At 43.6% G+C, this 27351-nt stretch overlaps 1 protein-coding gene across 2 annotated transcripts; it reads left to right on the forward strand.

Moving 5' to 3' along the window:
• LOC135558998 (DDB1- and CUL4-associated factor 8-like) lies at nt 1–27299 on the forward strand. Of its 2 annotated transcripts, none has more exons than XM_064993281.1 (13): nt 1–226; nt 2710–2780; nt 18202–18291; nt 18480–19114; nt 19290–19430; nt 20242–20336; nt 20504–20614; nt 20740–20870; nt 20997–21104; nt 21383–21513; nt 21665–21784; nt 24997–25113; nt 25225–27299. In XM_064993281.1, the coding sequence occupies exons 2-13, from the start codon at nt 2744–2746 to the stop codon at nt 25330–25332; spliced, it is 1824 nt and encodes a 607-aa protein (XP_064849353.1). In that variant the 5' UTR covers nt 1–226; nt 2710–2743; the 3' UTR covers nt 25333–27299. The 2 variants fall into 2 exon arrangements, with proteins under 2 accessions (XP_064849353.1, XP_064849354.1); XM_064993282.1 differs by having other exon boundaries at nt 2710–2759.
• Nucleotides 27300–27351: the final 52 nt, after the last annotated feature.

Genomic DNA, 27351 nt, shown 5'->3' on the forward strand with positions numbered 1-27351 from the left:
AAAAGGAATGATGAAAAAAACAAGCTGAACGTCAAAACATAAACAGAGCAAACACGCGTCGTCTTTAATTTGACTGTCTCTTTATACACACATTCCTCATGTCGTGTGTTTTTCCTAGATTTTGTACCCAATATGCTATAGCTAGCTAAGTAATAGCTTGAAGACAATACATTACACCGAAGATTAGGACTAAACGACGTGCGCCTCGTTGGGCCTACGACTAGAGGTAACATTAGCTAGCTAGCATGTTTATATGTGGTAACTACCGTGAAATTGGTCAAAGTCCTGAACAACATTTAACTAAATGTACCAACATGTGTAGATTAGCGTTTCAAATCAACCAACAGAATACTTCGTGCTAATACTTAGCTAGCTATTTCTGGTTAATTTGAAGTAACATGGCCTGTCAGCTGTTTTGTTAAATGTCAGTGTTGCTGCAGCAAGTAGCTAAGATTAGTTTGATAGTTACTTTTCGTTAGCTTACTCCGTCTGATTAATCAGGCTGTAATACATAATTCATTGGTATGCATGTACAGCCTGAAACTAATGACTGCAACATCGTGTAAATAAATGTTCCTTACAAGCCAGAATGTTTTATAAAATTGCATTTTAACGTACTCTATCGTTTGTCCGTGGTGTTAGTCCTTCAGATGGTAGACATGTTTTAAACAAAATATCGACAGGAAAGCAATGATTACCCGACTTTTTAGAGCGCCAGTACTGAAGTTGACATTTCTATCACCTGGCACATGCGCAAAACCATCTAAACGACTTCAAGGCAGCGTTAAGTACATTTAAAAGGTAATAGAACGTTCAATTAATGGAAACGATGCAGTTGAAAAACGGGGAGGGGTTGGGTTGTAGATTCAAAATGCACCGCTACCCTTGTAAAACGTCACTCATTGCTTCAAGCCACAGCCTGTCAGTTCAAGAACTACAATAACGTTTTGGGAAAAGGTGCCATTCAGTACAAACTGTTCAGCAACGTAGCAAACGTTCAAGCGGGGGAACAATCCATACAGTTACTTATCGGGATATTCTTTTTCGAGGATGTATCTTCTTGACAATATTATTTTGCTCAAATTGGCTGTACCTGCACCAATCATCATCATCATCATACGCTTTTCTCCATCTTCTTTTTAAATAGTGAGCCAATTTGTTTTTAGCACTTATTTCGACTGACCAAAACTTGTTTTTTTAAGTCATTTTTTTTTTGTTTTCTCATGGTTCTTTCTTGTCCCTCTACAGCAGACATGAGCAATGTGTTTGGAACAACTAATTGCAATAAAAATCACATTGAGTCGCAATACATATATAATCATGAGAATCGCAATATATATAGTATCATGATAATATCATATCGTGAGGTCCCTGGAAATTCCCAGTCCTAGTGCACGCGATGCATACATAGTAACTGAAGTCAGCAGGTATTTACATGGTTTTGTGCATGTGATAGAAATGGGTCAACAATAATTTCTTGTGGATATTTTGTGTCAAATTATGAGCATCTGAAGGGTAAACTGCACAGATAACCGGGAGAGTACATTCAAATGTAATTGTATTCAACATTCTGACTTGTAAGGAACATTTACACGATTTTGCAGGCAGTTCCAGACTGTATATACCAAATAATTGTCTATTACAGCCTAGCTTACTCATAGTGGACTAAACCACTCCATGGTGAGGGAAGTTTCTGATGAACCACCAACAAAATGGAGCAGAGACCAGGCTTTGTGGAATCTAGCTCAGACTACAACGATTCACCCCAGATCAATACTTCAAAACATTGTAATTATGAAACGCAAACCGTGTACCTATGTTTGTCCTCTGTAGTTGTGCCTTTGCAAATGCGCAGGTGCTAATTTAATCTCAAATAGGAAACAGCGGGCCATTTTCATTAATGTTTTATTGAAAAAGTATGGATTTCATCTAACACAGATTACAGAGGACAAACATAGGTACAAGGTTAGCGTTAAGTAGTGATCATGGGCGAATCAATGTTGTCTTAGCTAGATTACACAAAGCCTGGTCTCTGTTCTAGTCCGTTGGTGGATTTCATCAGAAACTTCCTTCACTGTGGAGTGGCGTTAAATCAGCTAGCTTACTCCAAGCTACTGGCTGCAAAGTTAGATACACATGAAACTAACTGCCAGTCTATAGGTAAGTGCACACTTGATTTCATTAATGGAAAACTTCACTCTAAATCTATCGTTTGATATTTGTTTAATTAGTCCATTGTTGATATAGTCCCAAAATGTTTTGCATGTCAGCAATCAAGTCTTCAAGATAAATAACTTTCAAAGTACGGAAATACAGCCGGTATAATGCATTTTGCTGTCTGCATTTTGAAACGGAAATATATCTTAACTTGATTGCTGACATGTAAAACATTTTCAGACTATATCAACAATGGAAACAAATACCAAAATAGTTTTTGTGTGGAATTTTCCTTTAAGGCCTAGTTGCTGATGTATTTAGCTAGCTACTTTGCAAGATTTCAATCATATGATAGCTTAATTTGTTCATTAGTCACCTTAGCTAGCTGACAAAACTGGCTAGCTGTCTTGAGTGATGTCTTGCTACATTGCTATAACTTAGAAGGTCAAGTCAGTTGTTTGGACATATTGCAATGACAATCAATATAATTAGGTGTCTTCAAAAGCAGCCAACAATGTAATTCACTTGACCCTGTCTCTCTGTTCATTCCAGGCTCTCCTCCTGTCCACAGGAAGAAAGAAACAGGATGGCAGAGGCAGATGGTAAATCCAGTGTGCTTAACGGTGAGGGATCACACAGGCCTCACTGTTGCATAGTTTTCCATAAGCGCTGGCTGTCGGCTAAACAGCCGGTAACAGAACCATTGTCAGTCGGGTACTTTTGCCACTTTATTAACTAGGCATCATTTCATAAAATTGTTTCAATTCGCCAGTCAGAAAAGTCTTCCGCTAGAATAAACTATATACATATTTTACTGATCTATAGATGGGACAGGCGCCTGTCAGTCACAAAGCGAGCGGCAACAAGGAAACACAGCTGGTTTGTCAGTCTGCTGTCTGTCCCGCCTCTCGCTACCAGTTATTTTTGTACGCTGTGGTTGGCTGTAGTCAAATGTATTTTCACAGAGGGAGAGCATGAGTCTCCTGTGAGTGAATTTAAACGTCCCGTGTAATGTAAGTGGTAACGATGAGTTGAAATCCACTTAATTATTGTTTTGTGGCAGATTCATATAGCATTCCACTGAGTCGGGACCCATAGGCTATTTACTGTGCTTTGATTGATGACCAAACAGTAAGCCGTTAGTGTCTTAATGACCGTTCCACAGGTGCATGTTCATTAATTGTTTATGGTTAATTGAACAAGCATGGGAAACCCTTTAGTGAAGATTTGTTACGAATTATCTTTGAAAGACAGGGTCCTGGAAAAAGGGATTTTTTTTCTTCCTCTGAGTTTATGAATGCCCTGAATTCTGTTGAGGCCATATCACCGTAAATGCTGCATGGCCAATGCAGACGTCGGATTGACCATGCACCCAGATGCACAAAGCACTTCTCTCTCCAGAATGTGCTCTCTTCCGCCAATTTGTGCACATTCATTGTTTCATAACTTCATTGTGTGAATTGTTTGCGTTTGATTGTTAGTGTATATCAATTCCCCATTAATAGATCACCTGTAGTACATTTACCGTTAACTCCTATAATTTCTAACCTACAATGTTTTTCTTTTGGTTATGGTAATTATTTTAATGCATTCAATATTGTTATTCCAGTCTTCTCATTGTCTGAGTGAAAATGGAGAAAAATATTATTTGTTTTTCACAAGCGAATTCTGCTCACAACATTTCTAGGATGGGCTATTAGCTGAACAATAGACTATTCAACCTTTACTAAAGAATTGTCTAATAGCCGAGCTACAGTGGGGCAAAAAAGTATTTAGTCAGCCACCAATTGTGCAAGTTCTCCCACTTAAAAAGATGAGAGGCCTGTAATTTATCATAGGTACACTTCAACTATGACAGACAAAATGAGGGAAAAAAATCCAGAAAATCACATTGTAGGATTTTTAAGGAATTTATTTGCAAATGATGGTGGAAAATAAGTATTTGGTTAATAACAAAAGTTTCTCTCATTACTTTGTTATATACCCTTTGTTGGCAATGACAGAGGTCAAATGTTTTCTGTAAGTCTTCACAAGGTTTTCACACACTGTTGCTGGTGTTTCGGCCCATTCCTCCATGCAGATCTCTTCTAGAGCAGTGATGTTTTGGGGCTGTTGCTGGGCAACACGGACTTTCAACTCCCTCCAAAGATTTTCTATGGGGTTGAGATCTGGAGACTGGCTAGGCCACTCCAGAACCTTGAAATGCTTCTTACGAAGCCAATCCTTTATTGCCTGGATGGTGTGTTTGGGATCTTTGTCATGCTGAAAGACCCAGCCACGTTTCATCTTCAATGCCCTTGCTGATGGAAGGAGGTTTTCGCTCAAAATCTCACGATACATTGCCCGATTCATTCTTTCCTTTACACGGATCAGTCGTCCTGGTCCCTTTGCAGAAAAACAGCCCCAAAGCCTGATGTTTCCACCCCCATGCTTCTCAGTAGGTATGGTGTTCTTTGGATGCAACTCAGCATTCTTTGTCCTCCAAACACGACGAGTTGAGTTTTTACCAAAACGTTCTATTTTGGTTTCATCTGACCATATGGCCTTCTCCCAATCTTCTTCTGGATCATCCAAATGCTCTCTAGCAAACTTCAGACGGGCCTGGACATGTACTGGTTTAAGCAGGGGGACACTTCTGGCACTGCAGGATTTGAGTCCCTGGCGGCGTAGTGTGTTACTGATGGTAGGCTTTGTTACTTTGGTCCCAGCTCTCTGCAGGTCATTCACTAGGTCCCCCCGTGTGGTTCTGGGATTTTTGCTCATCATTCTTGTGATCATTTTGACCCCATAGGGTGAGATCTTGCGTGGAGCCCCAGATCGAGGGAGATTATCAGTGGTCTTGTATGTCTTCCATTTCCTAATTGCTCCCACAGTTGATTTCTTCAAACCAAGCTGCTTACCTATTGCAGATTCATTCTTCCCAGCCTGGTGCAGGTCTACAATTTTGTGTCTGGTGTCCTTTGACAGCTCTTTGGTCTTGGCCATAGTGGAGTTTGGAGTGTGACTGTTTGAGGTTGTGGACAGGTGTCTTGTATACTGATAGCAAGTTCAAACAGGTGCCATTAATACAGATAACGAGTGGAGGACAGAGAAGCCTCTTAAAGAAGAAGTTACAGGTCTGTGAGAGCCAGAAATCTTTTTTGTTTGAGGTGACCAAATACTTATTTTCCACCATAATTTGCAAATAAATTCATGAAAAATCCTACAATGTGATTTTCTGGATTTTTTTTCTCATTTTGTCTGTCATAGTTGAAGTGTACCTATGATGAAAATTAAAGGCCTCTCATCTATTTAAGTGGGAGAACTTGCACAATTGGTGGCTGACGAAATACTTTTTTACCCCACTGTATATGGCTCCCGAGTGGTGCAGTGATCTAAGGCACTGCATCTCGGTGCAAGAGGCTTTACTACAGACCCTGGTTTGAATACAGGCTCTATCACAGTGGTTCTTAACCTTGTTGGAGGTACTGAACCCCACCAGTTTCATATGCGCATTCACTGAACCCTTCTTAATTGGAAAAATAAAATATGATTTTTTTCAAATTCAAAACATATGTATATATTTTACTGGTGCACAAAATGAACCGTGCATCAACATCACTGTGTTCAAAGAACAAAATCATCAAAACATGATATTCACACAAAAACAAAAACATAATAATGAATTTTTTTTTTTTGGAAAAGCCTTCTGATGTTTACTCCACCGCTCTGCATCTTTTGATTGAGAGCTGCGAAGATATCGGCCATGTACGCTAAAATGAGAATGAACTCAGAATTTTTGAAGCAATCTGCGTGACAATGTTGGTGCTCTTGCAAAAACAGGGCTAATTCCACACGCACGGCAAAAACACGATTCAGCACCTGTCCCCGGGATAACCACCGAACGTTAGAATGTTACAGAAGTACCTCGAATTCAGAGCCCATTTCTTTACACAGCTCACTGAAGATGCGATGCCACAGAGCACTAGTTCGCACATAGTTCACGCATTCCACTACAATTTTTAATACTTCTGCCAGTTTTGGAGGTAAGGTTTTTGTTGCCAACGCATGCCTGTGCAGAATACAATGCGTAACAATGATGTGTGGTGCATCGGCTTTCACTAGCGCACCAAAACCAGACTTTCTTGCCAGCATGACTGGAGCTCCGTCCGAACAAACTGCAGAAACCATATCCCACGAAAGATTGTTGTCTTTGAAGAAGTCATCCACAAGTTTCTTCACATTGGCTGCCTTAGTTGTTGTTGTAAGAGGCTTACAAAATAAAAAATCACATAGCGCACGAATACAGCAAGCTGGCTTAGATTGAGAAGATGCCAAGATGTCTTTGCTCATGTCCTCTATTCTGTCACTGATGGTGGCATTTGAAAGAGGAATTTGGGATAACTTAACTTCAGCCTCTTTTCCCAGCATGATATTTGCCATCTTCAACACAGCTGGTTTTATGAGTGTTTCACCAATGGTGTGTGGTTTGCCCTGCTTTGCGATCAGGTAAGCAACTTCGTACGATGCTGTGAGGATCAGTTTGTTGATGGGTACAAAGCCGAGAACAGGCAGAGTAGCCTTTTCATCGAATCTGGCTCTCTTCACCTTGAGCGTTGTGTTCTTGTATTTTCCATCTCCATGTAGCTTCTAAGGAAGTGTTCTCTTAGTTTTGCCGGTGCTAGACTAGAATTGCTCATTTTGGCATTGCAAATCATGCAGTTAGGACGCTGACTCCCATCACGTTCCGTTATACATGTGAATCCATATTGTACATATTCGTCCGACTTTATTTTTTTGCTCGACATAGTAAGTATGAAGGGATTAAAATATTAAGAAAGAAATCACAAGACGTACCATCACGACAGTCACAAGTCGACTACTGAGCGCACCAAATTCCCTGCAGCACAGATAGGCCAAGCGATGTAGCGTGATCACCTGCAGCCAATGATGGCCAAGCGGGGCATGTCATCATGAGTCGGATGTGTGTCTTGACCTCCGCCGGACCCCTGAGACTGACTCAGCGAACCCCTGGGGTTCGATCGAACCCAGGTTAAGAACCACTGCTCTATCACATCCGACCATTATTGGGAGTGCCATAGGGCGGTGCACAATTGACCCAGCGTCATCCGGGTTTGGCCGGGGTAGGCCGTCATTGTAAATAAGAATTTGTTCTTACCTGACTTGCCTAGTTAAATAAAGGTTCAATTCAAAAAACAACTGGCGGCAACCTTAGCGCAATCAATAGGAGGGAAACAGTGGTTGGTGCTGAAAATATAGCTAACTTGTTATGTAAGTGTTGCACACCAACAGATTGAGAGAACCTACACCAGTTGAGTAATTCATTTCAACAATAATCTTCATTTTAATTTGATTTTACAAACAACAAGAGGGCTTAATTGGAGTCTACTCGGAGCCTAGACCTATATAAAATATCTAGGTAGGTAGGCTTAACAGCCTAAAAAAAATCCTACTTCTATATTAGGCCTACTTACAATTGCAACTGGTCAATAATGTAGAATCCTACATAAAACAATCATTTAAAGAAAAAAAGTCTGCACGTTCGAATGTGCAATGTAGCTAATAATGAAAAGCGCACATTTAGAGTTTGGGATTTACAAATGCATTTGTTGCATTGTATTGTCAATTTTTCTAAACAAAACATCTTGATGGCCTTGACCAGTTCATCTTTGCTTGTCGGCTTGGCAAAGTTACGGTATTGTCAATTTTTCTAAACAAAACATCTTGATGGCCTTGACCAGTTCATCTTTGCTTGTCGGCTTGGCAAAGTTACGGATGAATGTTTTCAGTTGATGCCAAACAAGTTCGATCGGGTTTAAATCAGGAGACCTACATGTAGAGATGAGAAAAAATATTTTTACATATACTGTAGGACTACCAAAGGTGTTGTCTGTCATTTAATTTAACCTTTATTTTACTACATAAAGGTCTACTTACTCTGCTGGCGTCTTGACCACGTTTATGTCCTCGTTTGCAACGCAAACCCGGGGCCGGCAGTGTGTTTTGGGTCATTGTCTGCATTTGGAGAAGAAAAAAATACCTTTAGCCTAACAGCCAACATTAGGTACAATAATAGAAATATACATGTAAATGGGCCTAAACGTAACAAAATATCGCTATAATCCTACCTTGATAGAAACTGTGGTCCCAGAAACACCTCTGACATAGGGTCCAGCATATCTCTTGATGATTTCTTCCTCAAAGAAATCTTGAGCCATGATACCTGAAAAAGGAGGCCAGAGTAAATTATTGTGGAACACATAACAGTCCGTGAGGTGTAGGCTACAATATTTTATGTACCTTTTGCTTTGTAAATTGCCAAACTTACCATCAAAAATCAAATATGGGACTGGTCCCTGGCGAGAAATTCCCCCCCCCACACATGGAGTGTGAGCGGATGCTTGGGACTCGGCTTGCTTGATCTTTTTTTCTGTAGCAATTTTGAGCAAATTGCTCAATGTCCACGGTTGATTAGTCGGTGAAGATGACGTCATTGAATGTCTAAAATCCAACATTTCTACATTTGTGGAGTACCACATTAAACCAATGGTTGAGAATCTCCCATCTTAAGTCAGACACTAGTCACATGATCTCATTGATAGAGGGCTTAGGAAGGATACCAGGGGGCACCCTGCTGGCCACTTGATGTGGAGAGCTTGTACACTAACATCCTATACACTTGTGGCTTGCAGGCGCTGCAACACTTCCTTCAGCAGAGAGACTCTACCCTTGCTCCATCCAATGATTGCATCTTACAACTTACTGAACTGGTATTATCCCATAACTACTTTTGTCTTTGAGTCAGACTTTTTCCTTCAAATTCGGGGTGTAGCCATGGGCTCCCCTTTTCCCCCAACTATTCAAACCTGTATGTGGGACAATTTGAAGAAGCATTCCTTTTTAAAACAGAGACATGCCCCTTACTTTCTAAAATACTTCTATGGAAGAGATACATAGATGATGTCTTTGTGCTCTGGGAAGGAAGTCAGCAGGAACTAAATTAATTCCAAACTCTACTTAACGAGAGCTCTGAATACCTCAAATTCACCATGCAGACTGATGAGAGAGAAATAAACTACCTGGACTTATGGATCATCAAATATAATGATGCATTACACACTCTCGTACACAAAGCCCACAGATTGCAATACCTTGCTATGTGCGGATAGTATGCATCCCCTTCCCCTCAAGAATGGTCTACCATATAGCCAGTTATGCAGGGTTAAACGAATCTGTGGCCACCAGTCAGATTGTGACAGCAATGCTAAAAAAAAGAGGCACAAGGACAAAACCTTTGATGCTGCAATGATGAAAATATATCGAAAAGAGTGGAATTACTAAACTCAACCAAAGAAGAAAAACAACGCAACCGTCTCATGCACTAGGTACACCAAGGGTTCGGAGAAAATGAAAGCAATCCTGAAAAAGCAGTGGCATATTCTGCAATCAGACCAAAAAATCGCACAACCCTTCAAGGAACCCCCAATGGTAGTCTATAAGCGTGGTCACAATATTGGAAATAGTTTGGTGAGATCTGACATGCCCACTGAGACACTCTTGACACCTATCCCAAATGGGAACTACAAATGTGGCTCATGCGCACAGAGCGATATCACTATCAATCAAATGTATTTATTTATAAATCCCTTCTTACATCAGCTGATGTCACTAAGTGCTGTACAGAAACCCAGCCTAAAACACCAAACAGCAAGCAATGCAGGTGTAGAAGCACGGTGGCTAGGAAAAACTCCCCAGAAAGGCCAGAACCTAGGAAGAAACCTTGAGGAACCAGGCTATGAGGGGTGGCCAGTCCTCTTCTGGCTGTGCCAGGTGGAGATTATAACAGAACATGACCAAGATGTTCAAATATTCATAGATGACCAGTAGGGTCAAATAATAATAATCACAGTGGTTGTCGAGGGTGCAACAGATGAGCACCTCAGCAGTAAATGTCAGTTGGCTTTTCATAGCCAATCATTCAGAGTATCTCTACCACTGAAAACAGCAGGTCTGGGACAGGTAGCACATCCGGTGAACAGGTCAGGGTTCCATAGCCGCAGGCAGAACAGTTAACTGGAGCAGCAGCACAGCCGGGTGGACTGGGTTCAGCAAGGAGTCATCAGGCCAGGTGGTCCTGAGGCATGGTCCTGAGAGAGAGGGAGAGAGAAATAATTAGAGAGAGCATACTTAAATTCACACAGGACACCGGATAAGACAGGAGAAATACTCCACATATAACAGACTGACCCTAGCCCCGCCGACACAAACTACTGCAGCATAAATACTGGAGGCTGAGACAGGAGGGGTCAGGAGACACTGTGGCCCTGTCCGACGGTACCCCCAGACAGGGCCAAACAGGCAGGATATGTCTTTCTTCAGACAACCACATACAGGTAGAAAGATCACTGTTAGGGGTATCATCTCATGCAAGACCAAGGGAGTAATCTATCATCACCTGTTCATGTGGAAAAGCCTATGTAGGACAAACGAAAAGACAAAACAACGCAGCTCAATCAGGTGTAAGAACATTGACTATCCAGTAGCAGCTCACTTTGTTGAAGCTAACAATTCCATCTCCTCCCTCAAACACACAGGCGTTGAGCATGTTCCCCTACCAAGGAGAGGAGGTAACATCGAGATCCTACTACTACAAAGGGAGACTTACTGGATATCCTATCCTAAAACTATTGACCCCTAGTGGTCTGAATATTGACTTTGATCTCACGCCCTTCTTATGAACACTTTTTTCTTCTAAAATACTTTTACAGCTGATTAGTGTACACCTAATATGTTCCCTCTGTTGATGATGTTCATTATATATATTGTTGAACCAAAAGATTACATGTAACAAAATTCAATACAAATGTGAATTATGTGAAATTGAATGAAACAATAATGTATGTTGATGTTAATATGATGTACAATATTCTATTATGTTTCTATGTAACAACAGGAGAATATATTTAATGTCATATACTATTTTTAAACAGTTTCACAAATTAATTTGAATTAACTTAATCATTATGACACACCCATCACTACTGTCATTGGTTACACTAATTGCACTGTGGTTCTACATAACCTGGTTCAAGTATTCATGACATTACCCTGAGGAAGGCACAGTGATGCCAAAACGTTGGTAAATACCCATTAAATTGCTGGGAGATTACACATGGAGTGTGCGACTTTCTTTATTTTGATTAGTTTATAGTCATTGAATGTCTCGCCAGCTTTGATCCATGCCTAGGCCTGCAGGACGCAAAATTCTTTGTCAGATTATTCATTGGTTCGAAACTACACATTATGGCTATTAGAAGGGCTATATTATGGCCTTTATAAATATTATTTTGGCCTTTATTCAGATTACAATAGCTCACTTTTTTTTAAACAAAATAATCTCCAAAATATTGTTATATATATGGCATATATATATGCCTTCCCGCTGTGGATGTCTATTTCAGCACCGTTTCGCGCTGCTCTGAGACAAGCATGTTTACTATGATTACTTGTCAGACTGCACAGTAGCCTAATAAACAAATGCAGGTGGTTTATATCTTCAAAATGCTTTCAATGCTTTATTATCCAAATATAAAAGCATAAACTGTACAGTACTGTATTTCTTCATCTTTATGCTTTCGTCAATAAAATAATGATAAAAATACTCTTTCAAAATGCAGATGTTGATTTTAGTTATGGATTCATAACAAATTACTATGCGAATAAATATCATTGATTTACAGAAATATTGGAACAAAGTTGTCTAATGAAGGCAAACAATTTAGAATCCTCCAATCCTCTTGTGCTGTAGCCTACTCCCGACCGCCGTGTTGTACAGCGCCATGTTTTCCACTCCATCCTAAAGGAAACCCAGAGGGTCCCGAGGGTTTCGTTTTTCTCTAAATAGAGAGACCATAATATTAATAAAATGTATTAAGCCAAATTTCTTAATCAATCCCATGTACTATGTTATTACAAAAAAGGTTTGAAATTCTCTAGTAATGCCAATATGGGAGACTATCAAAATGTTTCTCAAAGATGCCCTCTGGTGGTCAAACTAGCACCAACTTGCATTAACGTAAAAAATGGCTGACAATTAAATAACATGCTATAGAATGCTGCAGCAGCCTGCAAGGTGTGTGGCAGTATGATGCAACTTTTAAAGGAGGAAACACTGTATAGCTCACTACTGACCATTCCTCACATTCTCTGTTAGGAATATTTTTCCATTATTCGCTTTAAAGCGTCTTAGTTTCGGTGGGAAACCTTTGTGTGGACAAAGCACATTCCTCTGTGAAATTTGGAGAGGGATGTTCTCTCTCCTTGATTTACAACAGGGTGTGAGGTGTCAACCCCCCACCAGCTCCCTCCACTTTTCTGTTGGTGAGAGAGGGTCTGGTTACTGTCTGATCTGACCCTTTCAGATCCTCACAGGACAGTTATGACAGTATTTAGTCATTTCGCTGTGTACTAGAGGCCACCAAAATAGAGCTCCTTCAGCAAAAATATGTAGAACCCTGTAGTTTTTTTATTTGGCTGGCTACTCTAGGCCTACTGATTTGAGTAAAGTGTTGACAATGGAGTAGTCAACTGCTGCTTTCTGTGTAGCAAAGCTCATGTTTAACACCTGCCTCATTCTTCCATCCTACCTGTAGGTTTATTCATGGGTGCCAGACTTTGTGTAAAAGTGGTGTTGCACAAACCATTTTCCTGCAATTCTATATTGTTTCGCAACAGGGAATCCATGTTTAGTTGACAGAACATAGCCCTTTTTTTTAGGTTTATGCCACAATAAACTAAATTGAAAGAGTAAACAAGATTTAGTCTTTGCCACAATAAATACAATTGAAAGGGTAGATTAGATTAGTTTTTCTGACTAGATTACTAATCTACCACCTTCCACCCACAGTGATTGATTGACCGGTCTAAAACCCTACCAACTGTAAATATGACTTGAATCTCAAGAGAAGACTTCCGGCGCCGACAGAGATGGCCGCCTCGCTTCGCGTTCCTCGAGAAACTATGCAGTTTTTTGTTTTTTTTACGTGTTATTTCTTACATTAGTACCCCAGGTCATCTTAGGTTTCATTACATACAGTCGAGAAGAACTACTGTATATAAGATCAGCGTCAACTCACCATCAAGAATATGTTTTTCGCGACGCGGATCCTGTGTTCTGCCTTACTAACAGGACAACGGAATGGATCGCATGCAGCGAACTCCGAAAAAGAGGGAAACGAGGCGGTCTTCTGGTCAGACTACGGAGACGGGCACATCGTGCCCCACTTCCTAGCATTCTTCTTGCCAATGTCCAGTCTCTTGACAACAAGGTTGATGAAATCCGAGCAAGGGTAGCATTCCAGAGGGACATCAGAGACTGTAACGTTCTGTGCTTCACGGAAACATGGCTCACTGGAGAGACGCTATCCGAAGCGGTGCAGCCAACGGGTTTCTCCACGCATCGCGCCGACAGAAACAAACACCTTTCTGGTAAGAAGAGGGGTGGGGGCGTATGCCTTATGGCTAACGAGGCATGGTGCAATGAAAGAAACATACAGGAACTCAAATCCTTCTGTTCACCTGATTTAGAATTCCTCGCAATCAAATGTAGACCGCATTATCTACCAAGAGAATTCTCTTCGATTATAATCACAGCCGTATATATACCCCCCAAGCAGACACATCGATGGCTCTGAACGAACTTTATTTAACTCTTTGCAAACTGGAAACCATTTATCCGGAGGCTGCATTCATTGTTGCTGGGGATTTTAACAAGGCTAATCTGAAAACAAGACTCCCTAAATTTTATCAGCATATCGATTGCGCAACCAGGGGTGGAAAAACCTTGGATCACTGTTACTCTAACTTCCATGACGCATATAAAGCCCTGCCCCACCCCCTTTCGGAAAAGCTGACCACGACTCCATTTTGCTGATACCTGCCTACAGACAAAAACTAAAACAAGAAGCTCCCACGCTGAGGTCTGTCCAACGCTGGTCCGACCAAGCTGACTCCACACTCTAAGACTGCTTCCATCACGTGGACTGGGACATGTTTCGTATTGCGTCAGATAACAACATTGACGAATACGCTGATTCGGTGTGCGAGTTCATTAGAATGTGCGTTGAAGATGTCGTTCCCATAGCAACGATTAAAACATTCCCTAACCAGAAACCGTGGATTGATGGCAGCATTCGCGTGAAACTGAAAGCGCGAACCACTGCTTTTAATCAGGGCAAGGTGTCTGGTAACATGACTGAATACAAACAGTGCAGCTATTCCCTCCGTAAGGCTATCAAACAAGCTAAGCGTCAGTACAGAGACAAAGTAGAATCTCAATTCAACGGCTCAGACACAAGAGGCATGTGGCAGGGTCTACAGTCAATCACGGACTACAGGAAGAAATCCAGCCCAGTCACGGACCAGGATGTCTTGCTCCCAGGCAGACTAAATAACTTTTTTGCCCGCTTTGAGGACAATACAGTGCCACTGACACGGCCTGCAACGGAAACATGCGGTCTCTCCTTCACTGCAGCCGAGGTGAGTAAAACATTTAAACGTGTTAACCCTCGCAAGGCTGCAGGCCCAGACGGCATCCCCAGCCGCGCCCTCAGAGCATGCGCAGACCAGCTGGCTGGTGTGTTTATGGACATATTCAATCAATCCCTATACCAGTCTGCTGTTCCCACATGCTTCAAGAGGGCCACCATTGTTCCTGTTCCCAAGAAAGCTAAGGTAACTGAGCTAAACGACTACCGCCCCGTAGCACTCACTTCCGTCATCATGAAGTGCTTTGAGAGACTAGTCAAGGACCATATCACCTCCACCCTACCTGACACCCTAGACCCACTCCAATTTGCTTACCGCCCAAATAGGTCCACAGACGATGCAATCTCAACCACACTGCACACTGCCCTAACCCATCTGGACAAGAGGAATACCTATGTGAGAATGCTGTTCATCGACTACAGCTCGGCATTCAACACCATAGTACCCTCCAAGCTCGTCATCAAGCTCGAGACCCTGGGTCTCGACCCCGCCCTGTGCAACTGGGTACTGGACTTCCTGACGGGCCGCCCCCAGGTGGTGAGGGTAGGTAACAACATCTCCTCCCCGCTGATCCTCAACACTGGGGCCCCACAAGGGTGCGTTCTGAGCCCTCTCCTGTACTCCCTGTTCACCCACGACTGCGTGGCCACGCACGCCTCCAACTCAATCATCAAGTTTGCGGACGACACAACAGTGGTAGGCTTGATTACCAACAACGACAAGACGGCCTACAGGGAGGAGGTGAGGGCCCTCGGAGTGTGGTGTCAGGAAAATAACCTCACACTCAATGTCAACAAAACTAAGGAGATGATTGTGGACTTCAGGAAACAGCAGAGGGAACACCCCCCTATCCACATCGATGGAACAGTAGTGGAGAGAGTAGCAAGTTTTAAGTTCCTCGGCATACACATCGCAGATAAACTGAATTGGAACACTCACACAGACAGCATCGTGAAGAAGGCGCAGCAGCGCCTTTTCAACCTCAGGAGGCTGAAGAAATTCGGCTTGTCACCAAAAGCACTCACAAACTTCTACAGATGCACAATCGAGAGCATCCTGTCGGGCTGTATCACCGCCTGGTACGGCAACTGCTCCGCCCTCAACCGTAAGGCTCTCCAGAGGGTAGTGAGGTCTGCACAAGCAAACTACCTGCCCTCCAGGACACCTACACCACCCGATGTTACAGGAAGGCCATAAAGATCATCAAGGACATCAACCACCCGAGCCACTGCCTGTTCACCCCGCTATCATCCAGAAGGCGATGTCAGTACAGGTGCATCAAAGCTGGGACCGAGAGACTGAAAAACAGCTTCTATCTCAAGGCCATCAGACTGTTAAACAGCCACCACTAACATTGAGTGGCTGCTGCCAACACACTGACATTGACTCAACTCCAGCCACTTTAATAATGGGAATTGATGGGAAATGATGTAAATATATCACTAGCCACTTTAAACAATGCTACCTTATATAATGTTACTTACCCTACATTATTCATCTCATATGCATACGTATATACTGTACTCTATATCATCGACTGCATCCTTATGTAATACATGTATCACTAGCCACTTTAACTATGCCACTTTGTTTACATACTCATCTCATATGTATATACTGTACTCGATACCATCTACTGTATCTTGCCTATGCTGCTCTGTACCATCACTCATTCATATATCCTTATGTACATATTCTTTATCCCCTTACACTGTGTATAAGACAGTAGTTTAGGAATTGTTAGTTAGATTACTTGTTGGTTATTACTGCATTGTCGGAACTAGAAGCACAAGCATTTCGCTACACTCGCATTAACATCTGCTAACCATGTGTATGTGACAAATACAATTTGATTTGATTTGAAGATCACTTTTTTAAAACATTAAATCTGTCTTACTTAGAAAATAGTCCTGATCATATATACTGAACAAAAATATAAACGCAACGCCCCATCTTTCATGACCTGAAATAAAAGATAGCAGAAATGTTCCGTACGCACACATTTGTTTACATCCCTGTAAGTGAGCATTTCTCCTTTGCCAAGATATGCCACACCTGTCAGGTGGATCGATTTATCTAGAAGCTGATTAAGCAGCTTTATCATTACACAGGTGCGCCTTGTGCTGTGGACAATAAAAGGACACTCTAAAATGTGCAGTTTTGTCACTCTACACAATTTGAGAATTTGGCAATACGGCCTACCGGCCTAACAATCTCTGACCATCTATAAACACACCAGTCCAGGACCTCCACATCTGGCTTCTTTACCTGCGGGATCGTCTGAGACCAGCCACACGGACAGCAGATGAAATGGAGGAGTATTTCTGTCTGTAATTAAGCCCTTTTGTGGGGAAAAACTAATTCTGATTGGCCGGGCCTGGCTCCCCAGTGTGTGGGACTATGCCCTCCCAGGCACACGCATGGCTGGGCCCCAGCACAGTCGTGTGAAATCCATAGATTAGGGCCTAATTAATTAATTTCAATTGACTGAGTTCCTTATATGAACTGTAACTCAGTAAAATTGTTGAAATTGTTGCATTTATATTTTTGTTCGGTTATAGGCCTAGATGTAATCCAAAACAACTAACACACTGAATTCATAAATGTTCAGTCATTTTAATTGCAAAGTCATCTCTTTCTACTCAATACCACAACTAATTGTACCAATTTGGGAGGTAAAGTTAAAGTATTCAATAGCTGTGTGTTTAAGATGGAATCTAGGCATCATAATGTACCAGAGACTACAGTTTATTGTGGGGGCATGCCCCCCCGGACCTCTGAGCCAGAATATGAGAGCAGAGGAATTGTTGGAAAACACACTCATCGCTCACGGAGTGGTCTTTGCGCACCTCTCCGGCGCTCAACGTCCTTTTCCACTTCCCCAAAAATAGCTCAGCGCTCACAGGAAAGAAAAATGCAGCTCTAAATTAGCTCCATTCATTTTTTTGTTGGTGCTTGAAAAGATAATTTAACAATCACCCCATCTACTTTTGTGACTATGTACCATTTGGTTTTGAAGTAGGCTATTGTAAGAAGCTTCAACATTTCAACCTCATGTCGTAGGCTGTTAAACAAGGACCTACCTTGTGAGATGCGGCCACTGTGTTAAAAAAACAAATATGTACAAATGTAACTTGCTCTGTGGCGATTTCCAACTTACAGTTGATAGACAACTTAGAAACTGCTAAACTATTTTTTTAAATAAATACAACAGAATAGATCTAATTTAAAAGAACAATGATGAAGGAAATGAAAAATGCTGTGCAGAGCATGCCCAGAGCTCGTGGCTGAGCAGTACCGGAGCGAAAGAGAAGGCAGACGCTCGGCCCGCTCCACTCCATTCACATCCTCTGGCCCAAGCCCGGAATTCCCTTGCTGGCTACTTTTTCTATTTGGCTGGCTACTCCATGTTCTGCTTTTGGCTGACTGGAAATACTAACTCCACCAGAGCCTGCTACGTAAAACTAATGTGGGCATCTCTGTACGTTTGTTTTTCAGATGGGTCTGAGGAGCCAGATCCAGGAGAAGACCAGCGAAGGGAGGGAGATTCTTCCGCAGCCACAGAGGGACACTCTGGCTCTCAAGCAGGTAGTAGGAGAGGACTATAGCAAATAGCTGTCATAGTTCAACATCTAGCCACGACACAGGACACCATGACTTTGACATTATACACTTAATATTTGTTTTACAATGGATGAGTTTCCTCAACTTCTTGACAGTAACTCTTTTTACTCAATGTGTGACAACTTGCTCTCTTGCCCAAATGCTTCCCTTAGCTCCCAGAGAGGCAGGAGACGAGGCTAAGAACAAGCCAATGCCAGATGCTAAGGTTGCAAGGGTGCCTGGAGAGGAGGAGGAGGACACAGACAGCATGGACGGCAGTGGCCTCTACTCGCTGACCGAGGAAGGGGAGCGAGAGAGTGAGGGAGGTAGAAGAGAGAGAGTGAATGAGAGGGATGCAGGAAAGCGGGCCGCCAGAAAGAGGAACCGCCCGAGTGGTGGCACCGCCCACCACTCCTCCAGCTCTGACGAGGATGACGATGATGAGGAAGAGGAGGAAGATCAAGAGGAGGAAGAGGACGAGCAGGCCATGGACTCGTGGTTGGGGGCGGAGCTGCGTGACCTCAGCAGGCCGTCATGGCGGGCGGTGCCCTCCCTGAAATCAAGGGAGATTGGCCGGGGCTCGCACCAGTTTGTGAGGCGTGTGTGTGGTGCACGAGGCTTGGTCCAGAGGCTGGAGCTCCAGGGGCGCCTGGAGAGACACACTGGCTGTGTGAACACCCTGCACTTCAACCCCTCAGGCACACGCCTGGCCTCCGGCAGTGATGACCTGCGGGTGGTAGTGTGGGACTGGGCACGTCGCCGTGCTGAGCTCGAGTTTGACAGCGGGCATAAGAGCAACGTCTTTCAGGTTAGGGGAGAGGACAATCAGGCTAGGATAGGATGGGATTGTAGAAAAGTGCAACATTTCTTGTGTTGTTGACAGACAGCCATTTTAACAAGTCATTGTAAATTGAGAAAGGTAAGCTATAAATGTGGTAGGGGACTTTTGAGAGATGTTGAAATGTACCTTTCTTCCTCCCCAGGCAAAGTTCCTGCCACACAGTGGAGACTCCACCCTGGCCATGTGTGCCCGGGACGGTCAGATCAGAGTGGCTGAGCTCTCTGCCACTCAGCGCTGCAAGAACACCAAGAGAGTGGCTCAGCATAAAGGGGCAGCACACAAGGTATGGAGACCATGTGTATACCTCAGGAGTGTGGTTGTATTCGTGATAATGAGTTTCAACATTTGTCCAAGAAGCCAGACTTCAGTTTGCGGCTCAAATGAAACCCTATTCTACGTATATTGCATAACTTTCGACCACCAGAACCCTACAAGGAGTGTACAAAACATTACTAAGAACACCTTTCTAATATAGAGTTGTTCCCACCCTTGCCCTCAGAACAGCCTCAATTCGTCAGGACGTGGACTCTAAAGGTATCAAAAGCATTCCACAGGGATGCTGGCCCATGTTGACTCCAATGCTTTCCACAGTTGACTGGATGTCCTTTGGGTGGTAGAACATTCTTGATACACACGGGAAACTGTTGAGCTCGAAAAACCCAGCAGCGTTGCAGTTCTTGACACAAACCGGTGCGCCTGGCACCTACTACCAAACCCTGTTCAAAAGGCACATCTTTTGTCTTGCCCATTCACCCTCTGAATGGCACACATACACAATCAATTTCTCAATTGTTTCAAGGCTTAAAAATCCTTCTTTAACCTGTCTCCTCCCTTCAACTATACTGATTGAAGTGGGTTTAACAAGTGACATCAAGATGGATCATAGCTTTCACCTGGATTCACCTGGTCAGTCTATGTCATGGAAAGAGCAGGTATTCTTAATGTTTTGTACACTCAGTGTATGGCAGCTTTGGTCAAAAGTAGGGCACAATGTGGGGAACTGGTTGTCATTTGAGATGCAGTAGTTCTAAGCCTTTTTAAGCGGAGACCTGAGGTGATTTAAGTGTGTTGTGTTTATTCTGTCTGTGTGTCAGCTGGCCCTGGAGCCAGACTCTCCCTGCTCCTTCCTGTCGGCTGGGGAGGACGCCATAGTGTTTGCCATCGACCTGCGCCTCGACCGGCCTGCCAAGTGAGTGATAACGCCTTAATGCAAGATCACTTGGACATTACTGTACTAAGGTCATTCGTTTTCCTTGACCATGTGACCAGACCAGGAATAACTCCAGGCCCAATGTATAACATAACAGCCGTTTAACCCTTTACCCACTTTGTTTTACTCTTTTCCTTTTCTCTCAGTAAACTGGTGGTGGTGAAGGAGGGGGATAAGAAAGTGGGGTTGTACACCATATTTGTGAACCCTGTCAACACACACCACTTTGCTGTGGGTGGGAGAGATCAGTATGTTAGGTAAGACTCAAATCCCTTTTTATAGGTGTATCGTACAGCAGAGGAAGTGCAAAGTGCATTCTTTGGATTCTGCACATTCTTACTATGTTCTCTCTCTTACCTCTCCTCATCTTCAACATTTTTAGGATATATGACCAGAGGAAGATTAATGAGAATGAAAATAATGGCGTACTGAAGAAGTTCTGTCCATCTCACCTGGTATCCAGCGAGTCCAAAACGAACATTACCTGCTTAGTGTACAGTCATGATGGCACAGGTAAAGCACATGACTCAAACACATTTTTATTCACAACTCTGAGGTCCTCTGACTCTTGCTGTTATGACTGTCCTCATGTCTGTTCTCCCCATCAGTGACCATGTCTCTCTCGGTCTGTCTGTTCAGAGCTCCTGACTAGTTACAACGATGAGGATATCTACTTGTTTGACTCCAGCCACAGTGACGGTGCAGACTACCGCAGGAGATACAAGGGCCATCGCAACAACGCTACAGGTACTGGGGGACAAAAGGGGAAGGAATGATTATGAACTAGTCAATTATAAGTAAAGAAAACAGAAACACATACACCGGATAGGTGCAGTGAAATTTGTTATTTTTACTGGTCAGCCATTGTAGTACGGCGCCCCTGGTGCAAATTAGATCTATGTGCCTCGCTCTAGGGCACATTGACAGATTTTTCATCTTGTCGGCTCAGGTATTCGCACCAGCGACCTTTTGCTTACTGGCCCAACGCTCTAACCTCTGGACCTCTCTATTTCTCCGTTTCACAGTGAAAGGGGTGAACTTCTATGGCCCTAGCAGTGAGTTTGTAATCAGTGGCAGTGACTGTGGACACATCTACCTGTGGGACAAGGTCTCCGCTCGCATTGTCCAGTTCATGGAGGGAGACCGAGGAGGAGTGGTGAGAGAGGGATGGTGGGTGGGAAGCTGTGTGCGGTGCTTGAAGAAGCTGGCGAGCGCAAGCAACACTCTCAAACAAAATTGTACAGTGTCAGTTTCACTCATTCATCTCAATCTGTCACTTCACACTTTGTGTCATCCTCTGTTCCCAGGTCAACTGCCTGGAGCCCCACCCTCACCTCCCAGGTCTGGCCACCAGTGGTCTGGATCATGACGTTAAACTGTGGTCCCCCACTGCCGAGAATCTCACAGGGCTCAAGGGCCTCAAAGACGTACGGTTCATACCATACTATCCACACAAACCACAACATGTCACCAATATCCCAAACATTCCCACGACATATAGGCTTGATGGCGCCGAAGAACATGGCTGACGTTTTACAGTCTCCCAAACAATTGTGCTAGTTTAGTTATTTATTTTGCGTTTTGTGTAACTTTTTTTTTTTCTTATTGTGTACATAATGTTGCTGCTACCATCTCTTATGATCCTTTAACAAGTCCAACGAGAAGGATATCCTGCTTTCACTGGAACAGGCCCAGATTCCCGCCTTTTGCGTGAAAAGACGCCTGAAAAGGTGCTGCAGATCGGGCAGCCTTCTGAGAATCCGTAGGCGAGCGAGGAAACTCCCACTGACATCTGTTCTTCTTGTTAATGTGCAATCATTGGAAAATAAAATTGATGATTTACGATTATCCTACCAACGGGACAATAAAAACTGTAACCTCTTATGTTTCACCGAGACGATACGGACAATATAGAGCTAGCAGGATTTTCCATACACCGGCAGAACAGAGACACTACCTCTGGTAAGACGAGGGGTGGTGGTGTGTCAATAACAGCTGGTGCGCGACGTCTACAAATGAATGAAGTCTCGAGGTATGAGGTAGAGTACCTTATGATAAGCTGTAGACCACACTATCTACCAAGAGTTCTCATCTATTATTTGTAGCCGTCTATTTACCACCACAGAACGAAGCTGGCACTAAGACTGCTCTCAACCAACTCTAGGCAATAAGCAAAGAAGAAAAGGCTCACCCAGAAGTGGAGTGGCGCTCCTGGTGGCCGGGGACTTTAATGCAGACAAACTTAAATCAGTTTTACAACATTTTTACCAGCATGTCACATGTACAACCTCCATTTGGCAAATCTGATCCTCCTGATTACAAGCAAAAACTAAAGCAGCAAGTACCAGTGTCTCGCTCAATACGAAAGTGGTCAGATGCTACACTACAGGACTGTTTTGCTAGCACAGACTGGAATATGTTCCAGGATTCATCCAATTACATTGAGGAGTACACCACCTCAGTCATCGGCTTCATCAATAAGTGCATCGACGACGTCGTCCCCACAGTGACTGTATGTACATATCCCAACTAGAAGCCATGGACTACTGGCAACATCCACATCGAGCTAAAGGCTAGGGCTGCCGTTTTTTCAATGAGCGGGAGACTAATCCGCACTCTTATAAGAAATTCCGCTATGCCCTCTGACGAACCATCAAACAAGAAAAGCGTCAATGCAGGATTAAGATTAAATCCTACTACACCATCTCTGACGCCCGTCGGATGTGGCAGGGCTTGAAAACTATTACGGACTACAAAAGGAAACCCAGACGCAAGCTGCCCAGTGACGTGGGCCTACCAGATGAGCTAAATGCCTTTTACGCTCGCTTCAAGGCAAGCAACACTGAAGCATGCACAAAAGAACCAGCTGTTCTGGATGACTGGGTGATAACGCTCTCGGTAGCCCATGTGGACAAAACCTTTAAACAGGTCAACATTCACAAAGCCGCGAGGCCAGATGGATTACCAGGACGTGTACTCAAAGCATGCGCGGACCAACTGTCAAGTGTCTTCACTGATATTTTCAACCTCTCCCTGACCGAGTCTGTAATACCTACATGTTTCAAGCAGACCATCATAGTCCCTGTGCCCAAGGAAGCAAAGGTAACCTGCCTAGATGATTACCGCCCCATGGCACTCACGTCGGTAGCCATGAAGTGCTTTGAAAGGCTGGTCATGGCTCACATCAACAGCATCCTCCCGGAAAACCTAGACCAACTCTAATTCGAATACCGCCCCAACAAATCGACAGATGATGCAATCTCAATCGCACTCAACACTGCCCTTTCTAACCTGGACAAAAGGAACACATATGCGAGAATGCTGTTCATTGACTACAGCTCAGCGTTCAACACCATAGTGCCCACGAATCTCATCACTAAGCTAAGGATTCTGGGACTAAACACCTCCCTCTGCAACTGGACCCTGGACTTCCTGACGGGCCGACCCCAGGTGGTAACAACACATCTGCCACGCTGATCCTTATCTCTGGGGCCCCTCGGGGTGTGTACTTAGTTCCCTCCTGTATTCCCTGTTCACCCATGACTTTGTGGCCAAACACGACTCCAACACCATCATTAAGTTTGCTGATGACACAACAGTGGTATGCTTGATCACCAACAACGATGAGACGCCCTATAGGCAGGAGTTCAGAGAACTGGCAGTGTGGTGCCAGGACAACAACCTCTCCCTCAATGTGAGCAAGACAAAGGAGCTGATCGTGGACTACAGGAAAAGGTGGACCGAACAGGCCCCCATTACCATCGACGGGGCTGTAGTGGAGCGGGTCGAGTGTTTCAAGTTCCTTGGTGTCCACATCACCAATGAACTATCATGGTCCAAACATACCAAGACAGTCGTGAAGAGGGCATGACAAAACCTTTTCCCCCTCAGAAGACTTAAAAGATTTGGCATGGGTCCCCAGATCCTCAAAAGGTTCTACAGCTGCACCATCGAGAGCATCCTGACTGGTTGCATCACCGACCTGGCATGGCAACTGCTCGGCATCTGACCGCAAGGCGCTACAGAGGGTAGTGCGAATGGTCCAGTACATCACTGGGCCAAGCTTTCTGCCATCCAAGATCTATATAATAGGCAGTGTCAGAGGAAAGCCCATAAAATTGTCAGAGACTCCAGTCACCCAAGTCATTGACTGTTCTCTCTGCTACAGCACGGCAAGCGGTACCGGAGCGCCAAGTCTGGGACCAAAAGGCTCCTCAACAGCTTCTACCCCCAAGCCATAAGACTGCTGAACTATTAATAAAATCGCCACCGTACAATTTACATTGACCCCCCCCCCCTCCCTTTTGTACACTGCTGCTACTCACTGTTTATCTATGCATAGTCAATTTGCCCCCACCTACATGTACAGATTACCTCAATTAGTCTGTACACTGACTCGGTACTGGTGCCCCCAGTATATAGCCTCGTTATTCTTATTGTGTTATTTTTGATTACTTTTTACTTTATTTTGTAAATAATTTCTTAACTCTTCTTGAACTGCACTGTTGGTTAAGAGCTTGTAAGTAGGCATTTCACGGTAAAGTCTACACTTGTTGTATTCGGCGCAAGTGACAAAGTTTGATTTGAATACTGCATACCAAAGCTGTGAGTTTTGATGTGACTTGTTGTGGTCGTTCAGGTGATGAAGAAGAACAAGCGTGAGCGTGATGAGGACAGTGTTCGCCATGGAGACCAGTACGACACACAGCTCCTGTGGTTCCTCATGAGGCACATGAGAAACAGACGGCCCCAGAGGGTAAGTTGAACACACCACAACCCACCCACCATGTGTCATCTCTATTCCAGTAATCAAATCACTACACCCCGCGCTCTCGCTTTCCCTCTCTCCCTCCCTTTTCTTTTCCAGACACGTCGCGAGGGTGCAGAGGGAGACACTGATGAATCGTGGAGCTCTCCAGATTCCTCTGATGAAGAGGACGGAGGGCCAGACCACGTCCAGTGCATGTCCTCTTGAGCCAAAGAGACATGTGAGAGTACACACACACACACACTCTTTATTGCCCTAGAATTTATCCACATAGGCAGGCACTATTGACACACATGAACACTGAGAGACCATAAGTAACAGTAAAGGTATTCACATATACACACACAGCATACACACACAGGCAGACATAAGTACATACACACAGCTAAGGGGTAGGGAGGGTGACTCGTATAAACCAAGACACAAAATCGAATTTCTTATCCGACAGGGACTGAATTGTAGACATTTTTGTTCATGCAGTCTGCTGATGCAAATAGTCTCAACCCTGATTTTGTTCTGATCTGTAATAGAGGGAGGCTGATGAATGCTCACATCCCTAGACAACCACGTGGACTCATACACCCATACATGTGCTCTGCCAAGCCCCTAAGAACTTACCCACTTCAACAACACACACATTTTACAATCTGCTGAACATCAGAGCACACATTTACCCCACTCTCCTTAACAACCCCTCACCCTCGTACTTTTCTGTTGGTGATGGCAGAAATGGAGGGATGGGAAATACACCTTCTAACCTCTGATCATCCCCCAAATGTGATTCACTCCATAGATTTGAAACCCGAGCCCTTTACACTTTCTACACCCTCTTCTTCTCGAAGTTAGTTTCAGAACATCAGCACGTGGCCAATCAGTTTAGCCTCCAGATGGCTTATACCAGGTGACTTCTTCCCTTCCACTCTGCTGTGTTGCTTTTCGTATCCCTCAGCCCAACCCCCACCACGCTACTGAGTGCACTTTAATCAGGAATATATGGTGTGAGTTTCTTAGACAAAGTGTTCGTTTGGCGGCCAACCATGCGATGTTATGAAACATTGGCTACATTGGCCCCCGGAACAACCTCAGTGACGTCAAGGTGTACTTTCTTTCTCTGAGAGTACATTTGACTCTAGTTGTTTAGTTTGGAATTTGCACTTGGCGGGAATGTCTGAAACAGCTCCGGCTGGAGCAAAGAGAAAGAAAGATTCCTCCCCCATCCTTCTCCTTTACACTCCTCCTGGACGAGCACCCTGACCTCAGCTCCTCTCTTCCGTTGAGAGTACATTTCGCTGAGACGGTGAGCTGGAGGGCTACTGAGGACTACCTGGATGGTCTCATTGCAAAATGCATACAGTATATACATCCAAAAGGTTTCTCACTTTTCTGTTTAAGGAACCCTGATGATGAGGCCCTAAGCCTCGGGTCCTGCTACCTACATCCACGGCTCATGCCAGCCGTCAGCCTCTGCCAGAGATCAGACTCCATAAAGAAGGAACGAGGTTTGATCAGGCTCTGGAGATCAGATGTAGAGACTGCTGTTTGGCACTCTTTTTGACCTGTGTGGGCTTTCAGAAGCCATTATTCTCTATATCTGGGCCCATCTGCCCATTCAGGCCTCTGGGTCTGTTATAGCATTCAGGCCAGGGGGACAGAAGAAGGGAGGATAGATCTGCTTGCCATTTTTTTTTTTTTCTGGAAGCGATAAAGTCCAGCTTTTTTCTCATTTTGTATGAGAATTATAAAAGTTGGATCAATTGATATGTACATATATTAAAACTGTAAAGAAATCATCTTTAGCTAATTATGTTTGACTTAAGAAATAATTTGTCAAAATATTTGATTGGTATCGATGCAGAGGTTTATATTATATATGAGGACAAAGTACTTTTAAAATGAAGAGACAAAGATGACGTAATTTGTTTTTTCTTTTTTTGTAAATTATCTCTCCAATTGTTACATTAGCCTAAATCGGCAGGATTCAGTTGAACAGTGAATTGAGTTTGGTTCCTTTTCATTTTCAATTTTCTCCCTTCAAGATCTTGACCTATTTTTCTTTGTTCTTGTATGCATCTTTTAGGCTTTTGATCAATGAGTTATTCCACTGCTGCCTAATATTGTGTTCTACTGGTGCAGTTGGAAACATGTACGATTTGTGCAATAAACAGAAGACCGTGTCCCTTGTGTTATTTTGACATTGGTTGTTTCAGGCATCAGAGGGTTATTCCA

Source organism: Oncorhynchus masou, chromosome 17 (assembly GCF_036934945.1).
Source record: "Oncorhynchus masou masou isolate Uvic2021 chromosome 17, UVic_Omas_1.1, whole genome shotgun sequence".
NCBI lineage: Eukaryota > Metazoa > Chordata > Actinopteri > Salmoniformes > Salmonidae > Oncorhynchus > Oncorhynchus masou.